General features: G+C 32.0%; 1 protein-coding gene across 8 annotated transcripts; it reads right to left on the bottom strand.

Moving 5' to 3' along the window:
- Nucleotides 1-2,460: 2,460 nt before the first annotated feature.
- Nucleotides 2,461-5,292, bottom strand: LOC112289997 (transcription initiation factor TFIID subunit 15b). Of its 8 annotated transcripts, XR_012218748.2 has the most exons (5): nt 5,138-5,292; nt 4,725-4,845; nt 3,436-4,483; nt 2,959-3,118; nt 2,461-2,583 (listed from the first exon to the last, which is right to left on the bottom strand). XR_012218748.2 is itself a non-coding variant. In XM_024535829.3 (4 exons), the coding sequence occupies exon 3, from the start codon at nt 4,466-4,468 to the stop codon at nt 3,449-3,451; it is 1,020 nt and encodes a 339-aa protein (XP_024391597.1). In that variant the 5' UTR covers nt 4,469-4,483; nt 4,725-4,845; nt 5,138-5,292; the 3' UTR covers nt 2,461-3,118; nt 3,436-3,448. The 8 variants fall into 8 exon arrangements, 7 of the variants coding, with proteins under 7 accessions (XP_024391597.1, XP_073394056.1, XP_073394057.1 ...); XM_024535829.3 differs by having other exon boundaries at nt 2,461-3,118; XM_073537955.2 differs by lacking the exons at nt 2,461-2,583; nt 2,959-3,118 and having other exon boundaries at nt 3,227-4,483.
- Between the last annotated feature and the right edge of the window lie 16,144 nt (nt 5,293-21,436).

Here is a 21,436-nt window from a genome sequence, read left to right as displayed (position 1 = left end):
AAATAGAGTAAAAGAAATAACCCGCATTGTAAACAAAATCCTCTACTAACTAAATTAAACATAAACACATTCATAAAAATCAAATAAAAAAAAGAAAAGAAATTCAAGGTCCAATTCAAGATCTCAATTCAAGTATGGGCTATTGTTTGCAATGAGACAAGTTGTATATTAATCTAATTCGTTTTAAGTTTACAACATTGCTACAACTTTTCCAATTTCTGCACCATCTAGTTTCTAAGCATTCTTCCATGTGGCATATTTTATTTTAAGTGCTGAGCTTTGAATATTAAATCTAATCACTAAATAAATAAATAAAATGCTTGTTACTTCTACAGAAGCCAATTTATATGATGATAGCCAATTTTTAAATATACTTGAATAAGATAAATGGCATGATTGTCACAACTTACAAATAAATGGATCAATAGTGTACCTAAATTAGCTTTTTAAAGAATATTATATAATATTTATTGCTTTTAGATACATTTGCTTGAAGTTCATATTATAAGTCAATCATACAATGGTATACCATTTAAAGAAGAGTACTAGTTGCAAAACAAATATAATTTCTCCATCTAACATAAAACCTATATTATTAGAACTGTATTTTATAACTTTAGTTTATTATCACATTTATTTTACAAAATTTACTATAGATACACACCGATATATTAGTAAAATAAAATAAAAGAATCATAAATTATAAATATATATAAATTCAGCTTTAAAATTAATGTTGTCATTTTACAACTTCAACATCTTACAGTGACTTATTGAAATAAAAATAAAAAGTAAGAATATATTTCATGATGTATATCTCTATCATTACTTAAGAAAGTACATATGCTTATATAAAATTATAATAAAAATATAACTATTCATATTCAACTTAAATCATCAATTATTACCATTTATAATATGTCTTGGTCTTTATCAATGCTAAAGCCAAATTTTATCAATATTCATGCATTATTAATTTTACATTTTTTATGCATATGTAAAATTAACATTATACCAACTCTGCACTTTTATCTACAAGCTTTAGTTACAAAACAAGACTCTATTCTCTCTAAACCTATTTGTAAGCTTGTTCACAACTATTACAATAATTATATAATTTCTTTCTATCATCAAAGAATTGTTCTTTGTGTAGTATTGTTCACAACTATTACAATAATTATATAATTTCTTTCTATCATCAAACAATTGTTCTTTGTGTAGTATTGCTAGGTCAAAAACTCTTTTGTCATAGTATTACTCATTTATAATTTATTATTTTTATTTATTTATTTATTTTTATTTTTTATGTAATAACATATACTCTACTAATAAAAAGTATGCATATAAAAGATAAAGCATTGATGTTAATGTTATTATCATGCAACTTCTTTGGCACTCCATAGTGACTTTTATAAACAAATAAAAATAGAAACAAGTATCTATTTGTAACATGTAGTTCTAATAAAGATATGATTTTAAATTTTTTGATGGAAAAGCTAAAATAGACAAATTTATTAAATAAATATATATGTCAAGTATATTAGCTTTTTATCCTTTAAATATCTCAGTTGTGATCAAATTCACATTACAATATTTTACATATTCTAAAGAATTGTGTAAGTAAGAATATTGAGTACTCCTTATAGATTTTAAAATTTCAAAGAAGATAATCACTTTACTTTTCTTTTTTCTATTTGATAGGACAATTCTATTGATCCTGCAAATTTTTAATTTAAGAGATTAATAACCAAATGAAACATTTTCTCTAATTTACAAAGACATCTTTAAAAACATTGTAAAAAAATCTAGTGAAGGTAGCGATATTAACAACCATAGCATTACCTTCTCTCTAAGCTGAAGTTAGAGTTGAAACAAACTTTAAATGCAATTAAAATTCGCATGTGGGTTGTGGTTGTATAGCATAGGATACAATAAAAACTTTTTTTATTGTACTTGCGCACAACTAACTAATCACAAATATGTATAACATAGTTGTCAATTTCATTGTTAAGTAATGACAATGTCTGTTCTCGTTCCTTTTCCTGTGCATTTTTCAATGAAATAGTTTTACCATTTAGCAGAAATCAAGAATACGAGTAAAATAGAACAAACAAATTGACATTCGCCTATACACACAATGTGAAAACTTAGATACGCGTAAAATGAAGAAATGTTCAGAATTCACCGCATTCTTTCAACCTGCTCATCGGAGTAATTGTTGGATTAAATGATCAGAGGTTTTTAACATCCATCACACTAATTTGAGTTGTTCAAAACTCCGAAACATAACATTCCCCATTGCTTCCCGGAAAATTTCTTTCCGTTCATGCTATGGTACTATTATCAACACGATTGCAGATATCGTCATCTGGCTCTTTTATAGCATCCATTCCACAACCATTTGCCTTCTCTGGCAAGTAAAGGAACGGGCACCCAGTTCCGCAACTGTAGGAAACCAAATTTCAATGAAATGTATATTACTATATGTAGAATAAAACCATTCTTTTCTGCACTTGAAAGCAAGAATGAAGTTCTCCTAATGTCTTTTCTTCATTTCCTACAATCTCACCATACCTAAGAAACCTGCACAATGACAAGGTCAGTTACCCCGCACAACTCATACGAAGTGTCACTACTTAAACACCCCACGCCAGCTCACCACATTTCTGACAGAAGGTTTCGTGACAATAAAGAGCTGTTAAGTTAGGATGAGCCGACAGGTGACGAAGGTGGCTTGAGATCACGAGTGCCGAGGAATGACCAACGTTACACATACACTTCAAGCTAGAACCCGTATCTCTCGCAGAGCGAACATTATTGAATCAAGCAGCTGCGACTACGACGCCCGCAGCATCGAACACATTTTGTAGCACAATACCTTGATCACCCGAAAAAAATGCATTAGATATGCTCGCACTCTTTCCCCCCGCTTAACACACGCCATTTTTTTTTACTTGCCTGAACACATTGCTATTTCCACTCCTGAATTGCACCAGGAAATGTAATCCCAGAACCTCAAAGCGCCTCGCATCCCCTTCTTCCACCTACTCCAATTGCTTCATACAAGATTCGTACTCAAAGATACTAGGTGCACCAAAGGATTCCATTCCAGCCACCCCTGCATCAACAATTCTACGTCACCCAGCAATAGCAACATGCAGCACATGAAGACCTACTCACAGCGCACGCACATCTCCACGAAAACAGTCCATCAAAGAACACTCGCTTATGAAACTGCTCTCTTCAGCCCATAGAAGCCATGCTTGTCTGTAATCAGTACATGTACACAAACAGTTACACTCGCTTCACCTAGTTACAGGCGAACACCTACGTCTGCAATGGCTTCTATCTTGCAGAATTGACTATCTAACCACACAGAAAAGCCACAGTAGATTCTACATGAACAAGGACACTAATAGTTGCAACCTTAACTACCTCTGCCTCCCACTCAGTAAGGACGAGGCCGATAACCACCACCATCACGTCTGTCAGGGCCACCACCGCCACGGTGCCCGCCGCGATATCCACCCCCGCTCGGGGGAGGCGGCTTCGGGGCTGATTTTGCTGCCATAGCAACTTTTATTTTGTGCCCTCTCATTTCGTAATCATTAAAAAAGCCTCCCGCCGAGTGCGCGGCGTGTGGATCTTCATAGCTCAACACTGCATCTCCCTTATTCTTTCCACTTTCATCTTGATATATCTTGATGTTGTACGGCCACTGATCTTTGTACCCACGCTTTTGTTTAATTCTTGCAACCTGTCCAATACCGCCGAAAAGCTCTCGCAGTTCGTCTTCCTTCACATCTAGAGGCAACCCTGAAATATAAATTCTTGCATTATCGCAACTATCGCCGCAGTTTTCATCACATTGCTTCACTGGAACATCCACTGCATCCTTGCTTTCTTCTCTTGACTGAGCTCCGTATCCTCCTCCTCCTCCTCCTCCCCTGCTTTCGTGTGATCTACCCTGCTCTCGGTCGTAACCTCTCCCGCCGTATCCACCATGACCAGGCTCATCATAACTGTTCCCACCACCCTGTCTTCCACCGTAGCTTCCTCCGCCCTGTTCCCCTCCATATCCACCACCACCACCTCCTCCGCCCCCAGTAGATTGAGGCTTTGGAGCTTGACACTTGTTGCATTCCATCCTTCGCGCAAAATTCACGTTGCCGCAGGTAACGTTGGGGCATGTCCAGTCCCCGCTTCTGTCCCCGCCTCCACCCCCTCGTGGGCCTCCCCGATCGAACCCTCCGCCGCCGCCGCCATAGCCACCATGGACTCCACCTCCACCGTACCCTCCACCACCACCTCCATAACCTCCTCTCCCTCCTGCGCCTCCATCGCGAAAGCCACCACGCTGACCACCTCCACCCCCACCCCGCGGGCCTCCTCGATCACCTATCGCACCCCCTGAACCTCCCCCATCGTGATATCGGCCACCCCCGCCCCCTCCTACGTAACCCGACATTGCGAACAGCTACTGCTGCAGGCACCATTCCATTAATCAACCAACCATGAGAAAATATGAAAATAAACCAACAAGTAAATAAAATACAAATACACATTCAAATACAAAAAGTGACATTAACAGATAGGTCTATATGGCTCTTCACCCACCCATGAAAGAAATAACTGGCACCAACAACTTGCTCAAGCAAATCACTACATAGGCTGCCCTAGGTCGTACTCAACAGACAGCTACATATTATGAAGTATTTACGCACATGTTGAAGATTTGGCTACTAAAAGCTTCAGATTCTTAATTGGATGCACCGCACGTATTCCCAGTCCCCACGCTACTAAATATTCCACCACAGGAACCTTCGATGATCTCCACGCCACGCACTATACAAAGACTACAATCAACAACCTCGAAAATCCAGATAGAGCAACAAGTGCCTACAGTGAAGCGACAAACCACCAAGAACAGCCAAAGCGTCGTAACACACACGTAATCTCCACACCCGTCGACACTCTCACGTCACAAAAAATAAACCTGAAAATATGTCGTATTAAAAATGAAAAACGGGGAGGTCTTCGAACTGAAGCTCGAAACCCTAATGTGGCGAATATTGAAAAGAAACATGTGATAAGACGCGAAATCGAATGGAGATAGGGGGAAGAAAAGACCACATGCCTGGGCACACTAGAGGCGAGAGTCGTGGAGGTGCGGAGAGGAAGCCTGGCCCTCCGTCCCACGATCCCCACCGCAATCCGATAGAGAAGCAATCCTCGGCAAAGCTGCATAAGGGACAATGGCGTTGGCTTTGATGAGGAGAGAATGCCAAGCTCTAAGCCCTAAAATGCTCCACCAATTGTTGATCGTCCCCTGCGAGTTCCCGCGTTCTCCTTGTCCGTTCCCACTCTGATTCTCCTCTCCAGTATCAGTTCATAGCGAGGACATCGCCCAACGTTTTATGTAAAGTACCAGTAAATGAGTTTGCTTACTTATTTCCTGAAGATAATTGAAAGGTATCCTGGAAAATGAAGACATGTATATGATTAAATCAAGAAGATCATGTTTATAATATATCAACATCTTATTGATTTAATGTATATATGATTAAAACAATAAGATGTTGATATATTATAAGATAATTACATTTATTTATATATATTTTTCTACTAATGATAGAATAATCATAAATTATTAAAATTTAGTAAAAAAACTAATAATTGTTTCAATATCACAACTGTTAAAATTAGATAAATGAAGTTTCTTAGTATGATTTAAATTATTTTTCAATTTATTTATTTATTTTTACTTAGGTTTTAGAGATAAATTTATTTCTATCTACAAGTATTAATATAGATTTTGATTAGGATTCAATAAAACAAGAATAACTCACTACCTATGCAAGATGATCATTTATGCATGCAATTTTGGAAATCAAACATATCTAATTGGATTTGGACAAGACATAGTAAATATTACTTGAAGACATTAAAAAATAAAATGAAATAAATAAAATAAAATTAAAAGACTTTATTTTGCAAACAACTTATCATTGGATGTTATTAGAAAAAAAAAAAAAAACCATGATTTTTCAAGAAAAGATTCCTTCTTTTTTTCTTTCATGAATTAAAGTTGTTGCATGTCAATTGTGGCAATAGCTTGTATAGACATATTTTTTGTATACATGTTAAAAATATCTATGGACTTTTGTTTGATTGTGCAAAACTCAATGTTCTTGTCTAAAAATCCGTTTGATTGTATAAAAAGTGGGCAAGGATGTTTCTTATTTATTTAGTGTTATATGTCAAGGATTAAGACAAAGGATATAGTTGCACTCTATCTTTCCTTTTGTTTTTTGATTGTACATAGGGAGATTTTATCTGTTTTGAAATTAGATTTTGAAAAATAAATTTATCAAAGAATAATTGTATTAACCAGATATCTTTAAAATAAAATTGATAATTTATATTAGAATAAAAATATTATTTATTTAAAATATCTTTTTCTTTGATCTTTTATAATTTTATTAAAAGAAGAATATTATGAAATACAAAAAATAGTTTTAATTTTATAATAGTTTTTAATTTTATTTATTATTTTTTAATAATTTAATAATATCATTTTATTTAATTTTTTTTATAATCAGTTAATAAAAAATATAAATTTTAATAAAGATAAAATGTAAATATAATAGAATATTACAAATATTTTTAATTTAAAAATAACTAATCACATATATTTTTTAAGTATACAAAATAATGTCTATATAAAAGTGCGCATATGTATATATATATATATATATATATATATATCCATACACATATAATACTTATATAAATTTATAATTCTAATTATTTTTAAAATAATATTTTTTATCCAAAAATAAAATTTTGACTTTAAACTTTTATAAGCATTCTATTAGGCCTCCAAAATACTAAACTAGATTAATTACTTTTTGTTTAAAAAATTTATAAAAACATAGAAAACTATCATATTTGATATTTAATAGAATTATAGTCAATGCTTAATATTAGACTTGTGTACATAATCAATTAAAATTGAGCAAGTTCTGAAGCCAATATAAACATCTTGCTAGTTTACTTAAATTTCTAATCAATTAGTAATGACTTTAGCTAGTTGCTAAAACCTTGGATTGCTATTTTACAATATGTAAGATTGTTTCTAATTATTCTGAGGCTTATTTCATTGCCCCTCTCTGTGTTTTGTTTTATTGATGTATGTATTTAATTGTACATTTTGTCATTTATTGTAAAGATAACATACAAGATAAGTATATTGCTTTCAATTATGGAATCAAACCATAGATGTATTTAGTACATAGAAGATATATATAATATATATCTATATGCTCAAATTAGCATGTCTCATAGTTTTAGTACCTAATTAATTATTAGCCAAATTGTGCCTAAGTTTATTTAAATTAATACAGTATATCCCTAGATAATAAATGTATGATCTTAGAATGATCTTAAAACAATTTAATTATTTAATAGTCTTTTTAAAGACAAATTATCTTATTTGATACTAAAAATATTATATTTTTTTAAAAGATTGGTGCTATATAAATATATATTTATATATATATTTTTTAGATTTTTAATTTTTAAATTTTTTTAATAGAAAATAAGGCCCAGCTACAATATAATATGTATTTCTTTCATCACTCAAATTTTGTTGTTTTGCAAGCAAAAATATGATTCTATTTTATTTTTCTACTTGATTTTTGTTGTTTATATGAACAATGAATGCAATAGTAATTTATTGGATTGATTTTCAGGCTTGCTTCTTACATTCTCTAATCATTCTTTGATTGCATTTAATCTCCTTAATTTTTGATTATTTTATAATATATATATATATATATATATATATCCATATAATTTCAAGGATATAAATCACAAAGAATAAAAAAAATTAATACATTATTTTATCACTAAAAAAGAGTAGTTAATCATCTAAAGATATATTCCAAAAGTTGTAATTGATGAACTAAAATGGCTATTGTTAAAGACAAGAAAAATTAGAGATTCTTGAAATAAGACTAAAGACTAGAAAGATATTAATAAGAGTGAAGAAGACTTCACTCTTGCCTCCATATATATAATCTTAGTTAAGAGCTACATAGCAGTGTTATATAAGACCTCCAATACATATCTAATTTGCAATACACATGTCTAACTTACAAGACAAGTTTCTTATATGTGCTCCCCATGGCCAACTTGTATTATAATTTGTTAATATGTACGACACATGGCCAACTTGTTGGTTTAGTTTCAAACCTATCAATCAATGATAAACATATATAAAATCAAATACATGTCTATAAAGCTTTTCTACAAGATATTATAAAATCTATAATATTATGATATTATGAAAGAAATATTCAGATTTTACTTTATATATGTTTATACAATTCTTTTTTTGAAATAAAAAGATACACAATAAAATCCATAGAAACAAAAGATTGTTGTTTGGATTTAGATTAAAAGTGTATAAAGAATTTTTAATCTTAAATATATGTAATATGATTATTCAAGGTCTTTAATTGCCTTCCAAATTTGAAACCAATAAAAATCTCAAAATATTAGCTATGAGGTCTTATTGTATCTAAAATATCATGTAATTAGGAAGTTGTGATAAGCTAGAAGAATACATAATTGTGCTTCATTTTTTTGGAACATATAAGTATTATTTGAATTAGAATATATTATTCTTAAATTTGAACTTAGAAGTATATGATTTAGAATAATTATTCTTAATATTATGAATTAGAGTATTTAAAGATATCTTTGATTGAACTTATTCTAAAAAGTTTGAATCAGCAATTAATATTGGTTTCATTGCTCAAAGAAAAAATTACTTTGGCTTTAAAATGATCTTTCTTTATTCATCAAAATCTACATCTTCTTCTTTTGGTACAAGATAAAAAAATTAAAAAAGTTCATTTCATAAATTTTATTATTTTTTTAATCAATAACTAATCTTAAATTTAAATCTTGACAAATACATACTCTAACAAGCCTATTAATAATTTAATATACATATTGGCATAAAATATTTAAGATTTTTTAAATTTGTATACACAATGACTTGATTTGAAGCACCTTCTAGATAATAGTTATAACAGGGTATAGATAAGATAATTATATAGATAATTAAAATCATGGAAGTTTCTAGAATTAGAGTTAGGTTAATGGACCAAGTAGAATCCATTGTAGAATATTATAGAAAGGATTTAGAGTAGTTATTTAAGTGGAACCTACTATAGAATCTTCTAAAAGAAAGTTTAGGATGATTATTTAAGAAGGGCCTATCATAGAATTTTTAAAAAAAGAATTTAAAGTAATTATTTAGATAAAATCCACCATTTAAGAACATTCTAGAAAGTCTATAATAGTAGGATAATGTATAAGTACGACTAGCTAGGGCCTTTTAAGGCATCTGATTAGGTATGGCTTTGGATCTTTTCTCTTAGTAAAATTTGATTTTGTATCTCTGTGTTTAGATCTATTCTGTTTTATTTTTGTTTGCTCAATTTGTCTTTCATGTCTTATTCTATCTAGTTCCATTCAATTTTGTTCTTCCATATTTTGTCTTATTTTGTAAAGAGGTCTTATATTCTTGTAGATTGAAACAATCTTGAGTTTTTGAGATAGTGTAGTCTTCTTTCATTGGTATCAAAGTGAATGTTAAAATGTTTACTTTTGGTAGCATGTCAATAGTCATCATTTAGTTCAAGGTGTCACAGATATACAATTGAAGAAGATTTGAGAAGATTCTAGGAGATTATAGAATATTCTAAGAAACTTCTTATAAATCCTAAAAAATTCTAGTAGGTTCTAACAAGGTTCTAGAAGGTTCCAGTAGATTTTAAGAAAGTTCTAGAAGTCATAGGAGATTTTGGAAGGTTTTGGGAGGCTTTAGATGATTTAAGAAGTTGCCAAAGAAGGATCTTAGGGTTTCTTTGTTCTTAAGCCTCATGAAAACTTCTCAAGAAGCTTTCTAGGACCTAGTATATATAAAAATCAAGGCTAAGAGTATCCTCAGTCGTGACAACTTACTTCTTGTAGTCTAGCTAAGATCTTCTTACCTTGTATCCTGTTATTGTTCTAATGTCAAACTAATTTTATTTCTTGGTCTTGAATCCTTGTCTTATATATGGTCCCTAAGAGTTTGTTGAGACTACTATAAAATAATATTAGAAACTTGGTCTTTCTTGACAAAGAGTAGATTATTCTTCTTTTTAGAAGTATTATTGCATTTTAAAGGTTACAAATTAATTTTTTTTTCTTTTTTAAATATTCTTTTGATTTTGTTTTCATATTCTAAATTAGATTTTTTTTCCTTTGAATGCGTGTGTTTCTCTGATTTTCTATGACAAAAGGTAGAAAAGTCAATATGACAAACTCCAAAGAAATCAAGTTAGATTTTATTATTAATGTTCTTCAAGTATTGAAGATCAAGATAGAGACTTTATCAAAGAAAAATGAAGAATTATATATAATCATACATAATGGTCAAGGAATCAGAGTACCTCAACCACCACATCAAATAGCAATTGAGGTTCCAAATTCTCAAACGACTATACCTAATTCAATAAACATGGGAGGTGCATCCATTCAAGGCAATGATTTGACAACAATAACATGAAAAGAGCCAAGGATCAGCCTTCTAAAAAGATTTGATGGTACCCACTCAAAATTTCATGGCTTTGTAAATCAAGTATGATTAATCACCTTCCTTCAACCTCAACAATATTTCACTGAAGCATCTCATGTTCGTTTGGTTGGAACTTTGTTCTCAGATTAAGCTTCATCTTTGTTTGGTCCATTATATGAAAAGAATTCTTGTACATTGCACAATTTTGAAGCATTTTTGGAAGCATTTGCAAAAGCATTTAGTAAACATGATAAGGTTCATTCTTTAACAACTAAAATTTGAAGCCTTTGATAAGGAACTCGTTTTACATCAACGTATGCCCCAAATTTTTGATAATTAGTATGTGATATAAATTAGAGAGAAGATGTGTTGATAAGCCAATTTCATTGCAAATTAAGAGATAATATCAAGGACTTATTGTTGTCTATCCCAAATCCTCAAACAATCAATGAAACTATTAATCAAGCTATGAAGTGTAATAATTATTTATTTCAATGATAACAAGATAAACATTCTTTAATTATGTCACATGTATACACCAATTATTCTCCAACTTCTTCACTACCAAATTTTAATGAGCATTTGGAAGCAACAAATATGCAAATCGATGTAATTTGCTTCAAACTTCTTTTTGAGCAAGAAAAAAAGCATCAAAGGAAACTTGACCTATACTTATATTGTAAAAAATCTGGCCACAAGATTGATAATTGTTCAGAGAAACACCAACATACAAATCTAATGAGAAGTGCGGCCACATCATCAAAAGCTTTTTAGGAAAACGTGGGTGTCTAGCCACAATAGGGACCATGTAACTGGATTCTTTACTATCACAAACCAAAAAAAGTCATGTACTCTCTGCCAACCCTTCTTGTTGTTTTACTATACTTGTATAGTTAAGTGTTACAAAACTAGATTGCCATGCATTACTTGATTTGGGAGCCTCTGCATGTTTTTATTGACAAAGAATTTTCTAGATTACACAAAATCTATATAGTCAAAAAATCCAAAGTCGTATATGTAGAAGTAATAGATGGTCAACCTTTAACCTCTAAAGACATTACTCATGAGATGATTCTATTAGAAATAGCCTTTGACAACTATAGCATAAAAGTAGTATTCAATGTCATTAGATCACTATCAAATTCAATCATTTTAGGACTCTCATGGCTTAAAAAATACAATCCAAGGATAGATTAGATATTGCAAAAGTTAGAATTTTTTCTCGTAGATCATAGAACCCTCAAATCTATGAAAAAACTTTCAACACTTTACAAGCCAAAACTTAAAGAATATTTATTTATTAGAGCTAGCACATTTGTGAGGGCAAGCAAATAAGGTACTACGTTTGTTGCCTATATAAATCCATAATCGGAACCTATGATTGCTACAACAATAATTTGAAAGGCATATAAAAATTTTGCAGATGTATTTGAAAAGAAAAATACGGACATCTTGTCAAAGCATCACCTTTGTGATTGTACAGTTGACCTTTAAGAAGGTATTTAACCACTATTTGGATCCATCTATAGTTTATCCCAGAATGAGCTTGCGACTTTAAAGGAGTACATTGATAAAAATCTGGCTAAGAATTTTCTTTGACATTTCAAGTCGTTAGTTAGTCCTTTGATATTATTTATAAAGAAGAAAGATGGATCTTTATGAATGTGTATTGATTATTGCAGTCTTAATAAAATCATGGCAAAGAATCGATATCCACTGCTATTAATGTCTTGACGTCTTGATTAATTTAGCTAAGCAAAGATCTTTACGAAGATTGATCTATGAGGCACATATAATTTGGTATGCATTAAAGACGGAGATGAATGGAAGACAACATTTTGCACTAGATATAGATATTTTAATACAATGTCATGTCTTTTGGACTTACCAATGTATCAACTCTATTCCAATACTTAAAAAATGATATATTTTGTGAGTATCTCAATGACTTTGTTGTGATTCATTTGGATGATATTATAATCTTTTCTAAGAATTCGAAAGACTACAAAAAATATATGCCCCTTATATTGAAAAAGCTATGGAGTGCTAGATTATATACAAAAATGGAGAAGTGTGTATTTCATGCACCTCAAGTCAAATTTGTTGGATATATTATTTCCAACAAGGATCTTTTTATGGATCCAAAGAAGATATAAGCAATCATTGATTGGACAAAGCCAAAAATTGTATATGATGTCCAATGTTTTTTTAGATTTATAAAATTCTATAGGATTTTTATTAAAAATTACTCCAAAATTGCTACTCCACTTATACGATTGACATACAATGACAAGCTAAACTAGGGTCTTAAAGTAGAGAAAGCTTTTCAAAGTTTAAAAGATACTTTTTCAACAACTCTAATTTTGATACATCCAAATTTCAACAAGTCCTACTTTATGGAGACCAATGCCTCAAACTTTGCATTAAGAGCAGTCTTATTATAATATAGAGAAGATAGCAAATTTCACCCAATTACATTCCATTCTAAAAAAATTCTCAAAAGCAAAAATCAACTATAAAATCCATGATAAAGAGCTACTTGCCATTGTGGATTCTTTCCAAGAATGGTGCCACTTTCTTGAAGGGGCCTCTCATCAGATGATTATATATACACATTATAAGAATCTTAAATACTTTATATCAGCCCAAGTCTTAAATTCTTGCCAAATATGTTGGAATATATCTTTATCATGATTTGACTTTTGCATTATGTATCCACCCAAGAGCCAACAAGGATTGTCAGATGCATTATCAAGATGTTCTTACCTTGAAGCAAAAAAAGACAAGATAGTATATGATTAATAATAGGTAATTGTCAAGGACAAGAACTCGATGAAAAAGCAATTTAGAAAAGTGCGCCTTCACTCAAAGAAAGGTAACAAAATATAAATAAATAAGTATGTATATTGAAAGAGAAACTAGAATGGCTATTGCCAAAAGACAAGAAAATTAAACCCTTGAAACTAGACTGGAAGCAAGAAAGGAATTGACAAGAGTGAAGAAGGCTTCACTCTTGTCTCTATATATACTATCTAACTAGGGGCTACATGGCGACGTTCTATAGGACCTCCAATATGTGTTGACTTTGTAGGACACATGCCTTGACTTACAAGGCAAGTTTTTTTATGTGTGGATATATAGTTAGTTTGATCTTCAAGCTAACAATATGTTTGGCACATGGCCAACTTGTTGACCATGTTTCTAATCCAAAAAGTCAATTAAAGATACCTATGAAGTCAAAGCAACGTCTATGAAGCTTCTAGGAAGCTTTGATATTAAAAACTATAGAATTAACTTACTTTTACCTACTTTTACTTACTTCCACCTATTTGTATATGTAATTACTAGCTTACAAGACTATGTCCGTGACATTATCCCCCCTTCTAGGCACAAGTTCCACAAGGAGCGGTCATCATATGTTGAAGAAATCTATGATGTGACAAATTGTATTTGCCACATACTTTGATCTTTGTTCTCTTTGAAGATGATTGATAGGGCCTCTCAACCATCGGTAGTGTCCCATACCAGGGCAAGAAGACCACCCAGTTATTTGATTATTGTTAAGGCCTTCATAATTTCCTTCAAATAGAACATTTGGAACACCATGAAGAGTTGTTCCTACCTCTAGTAAAATCACCAAACATCGGGAGTCCCTTTCCAAATTGTGATATCAAATGCATTGTATCTTGCCATCTATTTTAGGAAGAACATGTTGTTCTTGAAATCTTCATCTCGATTGCGTCATCTTGAAGGTTGTGACAATCATAATGTCTTGTCCGGTAGGTGACCAAATGAACGCTCTTGAGTCGAATCCGCTGGTTGTTGGTTTTCTATCTCTTGAACGTCACAACTATAAAGAAGCTACAAACAAAGATTGAAAGTAGAATGTTATCTTGCCTAGATGTTGTTTCTTTTATAAAGAAGGTTTTTATCTTGATTTTGATGGATGTCGTCGATGAAAAGCCTCCACCGCCTTTACTGCATTTGCAAGATTTTTTATTGGATTCCATGTGCGTTCACTAATATCATATCCGCACCAATGGACAAGATATTCCAATTTATTTTAGTGCCGCCTTGAATCTAAGACTTCTTCTACTTCAAACTCTTCATTATTGTCCACTTCTATAGGAGGAGGTGGAACTTGTCATCTTCTTGGTATGTCCACTATCTTGTATGGTTCAAGAAGAGACAAGTGGAATATTAGATGGATTTTCAATAACTCTGGTAGATGTAAACAATATGCAACTGGATTGATTTGTGTAGAAATAAAAAATGGTCCCAGCCTTCGATAGTCCAACTTGTCACAAGGACGAGTGGTCTTGATATTACGATGAAGCAGCCATACCTTATCACCCAAGAGGAATGGTGGTTGTTCCTTTTGATAGACATCCGCATTGATCATTTGTTGTTCTTGAGCTTCTTTTAACTGTGCCTTCATCATTGCATGTAGCTCTGATAAATGAATCGCCAAATCTTTTGTAGCAGAATTATCAACTTTTAAAAAATCAAAAGTATCAAATCATGGATGATAACCATAATTAACAAAGAAAGGTATTTGTTTTGTAGAAGAATATATCGTGTTATTGTAAGCAAACTCTGCCAATGGCAAAAGAGTTGTCCAATCATCTTGTTGGTAATTAATGGTACATCTTAAATATTGCTCCAAAACTTGATTAACACGCTCCGTTTGTCCATCAATTTGAGGATTGAATGCCGAAGATAGTTTTATATCCACTTTTAGAATTTTGAAAAGAGTCCGCCAAAATCTTGATATAAATTGAGTTCCCCTATCTTATATAATATCCTTGGGTAATCCATGATAGCGATAGATATTGTCAAGAAAGAGCTTAGCTGTTTCTTCACCTATGATAGATTTTGTACATGGTACAAAATGTGCCAACTTAGTAAAATGATCTACTATTAGGAATATAGAATCATAAGAACATGAGATTGGAAGATTCGTGATGAAGTCCATAGAAACAGAAGACCATGGTTGTTCTGAAATGAGTAATGGCTAAAGAAGTCCAAAAAGTCGATGACGAGGAGTTTTTGATCTTCAGCAAACATCACATGATTGTACAAAATCTTTAACTGCCTTCCACATTCGAGGCCACCAAAAATCCCTAGATATCAGCTCTAAAGTCTTATTATATTCAAAATGTCCTAGTACTAGAATGTTGTGACAAGCTTGAAGAATATGTAAATGTGCTTCTCCTTCTAGAACATATAGGCGTCCTTCGAAATAAAGTAGGTTGTTCTTGAATTCAAATTCAGAGGGATCATGAGATTTAGAAGAATTATTCTTGATATCATGAACAAGAGGGTCTGAAGACATACTTAATTGGACTTGCTTAAGAAAAGTTGAATCAACAGTCAATGTTGATTTTATTGCTCGAAGATGAAATTGCTCCAACTTCAAGAGAACTGTTCTTTGTTGTTCAAAAGCTACATCTCCTTCTTTTGGTGTAAGATAAGAATATCTAGACAAGGCATCGGACAAACCTTGTTGTTTTCCTGATCGATAAGTAATGATGAACTCGAATCTTGATAAAGACATGCTCCAATGAGCTTCACGATGATTTAATACGTGTGTTGACATAAAATATTTGAGGTTCTTGTGATCTATATATACAGTGATTAGACTAGAAGCGCCTTCTAGATAATGACGCAATTCTTGAAAAGAGTCCTTAATTGCAAGAAGTTCTTTGTCGTGGATTTCATAATTGATTTCTGCTGTTGAGAATTTTCTTGAATGAAAGGCTACTGGATGAAGTTTGTCATTTGTTCCCATTTGTCATAAAACCGCACCCAGAGCAAAGTCTGATGCATCTGTTTCCATAAAGAATGCTTTGGAAAAATCAACACCATACAAGATTGGTGCAGAAATAATCACTGTCTTCAAAGATTCAAAAGCAACTTTCGCTTCTTGATTCCATTAGAGTTTGTCTTTACAAGTCAAATAAATAAGTGGAGCTACAACTCAAGAGAAGTCTTTGATGAAGATCTGATAGTAGTTAGCAAATCCCAAAAATCATTGGACATCTCTTACCATTTTTGGGATCTTCCAATCTATAATAGTTTGAACTTTTTTAGGATCCATCATAAGTCCATCATTTGAAATGATGTAACCTAAGGAATCGACTTGAGTAGTATGGAATATACACTTTTCTATCTTGGCATAGAATCTTGCATCTCTTAATTTTTGTAACACATGACAAACATGAAGTTCATGTTCTTCTAGTTTCTTAGAATAGATCAAGATTTTATTTAGATAACAGACTACAAAATCGTCAAAAAACTCAAGAAATACATCATTCATTAGATGTTAAAAAGCTGCTGGTGCATTTGTAAGTCTAAAAGGCATGACATTGTATTCAAAATGTCCATACCTAGTTCGAAACATTGTCTTCCATTCATCTCCTTCTTTGATGCGTACTAGATTGTATGCTCTCTGAAGATCTATTTTTGTATAGATCTTAACTTGATTCAGCTGATCAAGAAGTCCACATTTTAAAGGTAGTGGATACCTGTTCTTGATGGTAATCTTGTTGAGTCCTCGATAATCAACACACATCCGCAATGATCCATCTTTTTTCTTCACAAATAGAATTGGAGCTCCTGTCGGAGATTTAGAATGGCGTATGAAATTCTTGACTAGATTTTCTTCAATATACTCCTTGAGTTCAGCCAACTCATTTTGTGATAAACTGTAGATTGGTGCGAATGGTGGTTGTGCTCCTTCTTGAAGATCAATTGAACAATCATAGGAATGATGTTTCGAATGTGTATCTGCATTCTTTTTTTTAAATACATCTTAAAATTCTTGATATTAGCTTGAAATACTACTTGAAGTCTTTTCACTAGTAGAAACGGGTGTGGCATAAATAATATATGGTGATTCTTTTATAGCAGCATGCAAGAAAGCTTTTGCACCTATAAATACGGGTTTAATTGAATTAGACTTATGACTCTCTGCTTGATTAACTACACTGTTAGTTTTACTTTTAGACAAAGTAAGAGTTGGGAAAAGTCAATCTATTTGAGGGTTGTATTTTTCTAACCATGATAAATCTAAAATGATTGGATTAGAGGGAGATCTAATGATATTAAAAACTACAAAACTATTATGACCATTGATTATTACTTCTATAGGAAGGGTTTTATGAGTAATATCTCCAGAAGACAATGGACGACTATTTATGACTTCTATATGAATAGGTTTAGTTTTCTTTACTAAATGTGTGCTACGTCTTTTAATAAATTCTTCATCTAAAAAACACGCTGAGGCTCCTGAATCTAACAAGGCATAGACTTTGTAATGTTTAGATCTTAAAATAACATTTAATGTAAAACAAGAAGAGGGCTCTGAGAAGAGAATAGGACCTTTACTAGATGTTGTGCAAGGTTCCAGCCGCACGATCCCTATTGTAGCTGGACAAACTCGTTTTCTGATATATTGTCTTCTTTCATAGCCATACTCCTCATTTTGTAATTGCGTTGTTTCTTTGGACAATGTTGAGCAGTGTTCTTTGGTTCTCCACAATATAAACATAATCCTTCTTGACGATGACAAGTCTTTTTTTGTTCAATAGGAGGTTTGAAATGACTACATCAATTTACATATCCTCTACTTCCGAATGTATGTCTTGAAGAAGTGTTGGTGTTGCTATTGAATTATAATAACGTTGAGGTCAACTTGTATGGTTCTCAGATCAAAATTCAAAAAGGTGATTGTTGCACTTCACAACAAAGTCAATTGCTTGACTCAATGTTTGAGGATCAGGTAAGTTGAGCATTAATTTTTTTACCTCATATTATAATCCGTAGAAAAACTGGCTAATAAGTGCAGCATCATCCCACTTGATATCAGTTATAAGTTGTCAAAATTGTGAAGCGTACAACATTACTAATCGATTACCATGTCATAAAATACGGATCTTATTCGTTGCAATACAAATTGCATCATGTTCTCCATACATAGATCGAAACTCCACTAGAAAAGCCTCTAGATTATCCAATATTAGATCTCGTCTTGTAAAAAAAAGATGAAAACCATGATAGTGCTGAACCTGAAAGAAGCGTACTAATGAATCTAACTTGCGATCCTAGAGTTGGATAGCTTTGGCATTGAAGTTCAATCACAAGTTGCACTTGATTGATAAATCCTCAAAACTTAGATCTGGTGCCATCAAACTTCTCGGATAGGGTAATTCTTGGTTCCCTAATACTTGAAGGGCGTTCTAACATAGGAAAAAGGACATGGTTTGATATAGATGTTGAAGCAACTCCAACCATTTCTATATCTTCACTTCTTGCCAATCTTGTTGCTTCTTGTGGTGGTAAATTAAGTTGATGCATCGCAAGCATTAACTCTCTCAATTGCTCTTGCATTTGTGCCATTGCATTCTTCATTTCAACAAATTTTGCCATGATAACACTTAGAAGAGAGAAGATGTTTAATATCGCTTGAGACAAATAGAAGAGAGGACTTGAGAACAAAGAAAATACTAAGGACAATATCAGTTTAGAAGAGGGTAATCCACAACTTTTAATATGCTTATATCTTATCAAGAAAAAATGAGTAATCCACTCTTAATCAAGATTAGACAAAGCTCTGATATTGTAGGTGTACTCTTGTCAATCTGTCAAAGATAAGAACTCGATGAAAAAATAATTCAGAGAAGTGAGCTTTCACTCAAAGAAAGGTAACAAAATATAAATAAATAAGTATGTATATTGAAAGAAAAACTGGAATGGCTATTGCCAAAAGACAAGAAAACTAGACCCTTGAAACTAGACTGGAAGCAAGAAAGGAGTTGACAAGAGTGAAGAAGGCTTCACTCTTGTCTCAATATATACTATCTAACTAGGGACTACGTGGCGACATTCTATAGGACCTCCAATATGTGTTGACTTTGTAGGACTCATGCCTTGACTTACAAGGCAAGTTTTTTTACGTGTAGGCCACATAATTAGCTTGATCTTCAAGCTAACAACATGTGTGGCACATGGCTAACTTGTTGACCACGTTTTTAATCCAAAAAGTCAATTAAAGACACCTATGAAGTCAAAGCAGCGTTTATAAAGCTTCTAGGAAGCTTCTATATTAAATATTATAGAATTAACTTACTTTTATCTACTTTTACTTACTTCCACCTATTTGTATATGTAATTACTAGCTTACAAGAGTATGTCCATGACAGCAACCTTATTAAAGCTTGAGCAATTTCATCCTCAAGCAACCAATGTATCATTGCTTGTGGATTTATTATTTCTTGATCAAGTTTATAAAGCCTCAATCAAAGACTATCTTGTTCTTAACATCAAGCATCTTGCCAATAACCTTCTTAAAGAGTCTTCTAAATTCAAGATTAAAAATAATCTCTTGTTCTTTGAAGAATGTTTATTCATTCTTGAAGGGCCAACTCACCGACGCATTCTTCAGACATGCCATGACTTCTTTATACCTAGATATTTTAGATTCAACAAGATATTGGAACTTTTGTCTAAAAACTTTTAGTGGCCTAAAATTTGGAAGGATGTTAAGAAATTTGTATTATCATGTGATACTTGTTCAAGGTCATAGAACCCTCGACATCAATCATATAGACTTCTTCAATTTCTTCCTATTTTAAGGCAACTATGGTCATCTATCTCTATAGATTTTATTATATATCTTCCACCATCAAGCTTATTGATACTATCTTTATAGTTATTGATTGATTGACAAAGATGGTATGTTTTATACCTTACAAGAAGTCAATTAGTAGTGAAGAGATGACAAGATGCTTCATTAACAATGTCTATTATTACCTTGGGTTGCTAAACGACATTATGTCGAATCATGGACCACAATTTGTATTAAGGTTTTGGAGAGCATTCTTTAAGATTCTTAAGGTTGACATTTTTTTTTTTTTTTTTTTTTTTTTTTTTTCTCCCTTTCTACCTTCAAATTAATGGCCAAATCGAGCAGATCAACCAAATTCTTGAGTAATATTTGAGGTGCACCATCAATTATCAATAAGATGACTAAACTTTTTATTTAACGTTGATAAAGTTTGCATATAATAAAAATCCATGTATCTATGTAACAAATGCCATTCTACTCAAACTATGGTCATCATCCAAAGTTGGATATGATAGAGCCTTCAAAATTGACAAATCTAGCAACAAAGGAATTTGCTACAAAGTTGGCTGAACTTCAAGAAACCAAGAAGATTTATCTAAAAAAGGCTCAACAATATTATAAACTAAAGGCGGATGAATTGAAGAAGGAACATCCTCCATTCTAAGTAGATGACAAAGTATGGCTTCTTTGGTACAATAAAAAAATCAATAGGTCATGTGATAAGTTAGATTATTGAAAGTTGGAACCATTTGTGATTCAGAAATAAATCAATAATGTAACTTATTAATGGAATTACCTTCATCCATATAAATTCATTCAATCTTTCATATTTTATTTTTGAAAAGGTATAACGAATTGAACATATTAGGTCAAAAACAACTACCATTTCCTATGATTGAAATCAATGATCACATTGTATTTGAAGAAGAAAAGGTATTAGATTCAAAGATATGATATGAAAGGTTTGAATATCTGATCCATTGGCGTAGATATGATATCAATGATCGCAAGTAGGAACCAGTTAGCAACCTTATAAATACACAAATGAAGGTTCAAAAGTTCCATTAATGACATTTATTTAGACTAAAAGCGACAAAATGAGAAACAATAGCTTAGTAAGATGGCTTTACTATGAAGATTCTTAGTTCTTGGCTCTGTAAAGAAGAGGAGGC

The sequence above is a fragment of the Physcomitrium patens genome, chromosome 12, assembly GCF_059467195.1.
Source record: "Physcomitrium patens ecotype Gransden chromosome 12, ASM5946719v1, whole genome shotgun sequence".
NCBI classification, from domain to species: domain Eukaryota; kingdom Viridiplantae; phylum Streptophyta; class Bryopsida; order Funariales; family Funariaceae; genus Physcomitrium; species Physcomitrium patens.
The sequence above is the reverse complement of the archived record's forward strand: the minus strand, read 5'-3'. Positions and strand labels throughout refer to the sequence as shown.

Bases quoted from the DNA above. Each gene is read 5' to 3' on its own strand.
- LOC112289997 (XM_024535829.3), bottom strand. From the start codon at position 4,468: ATGTCGGGTTACGTAGGAGGGGGCGGGGGTGGCCGATATCACGATGGG.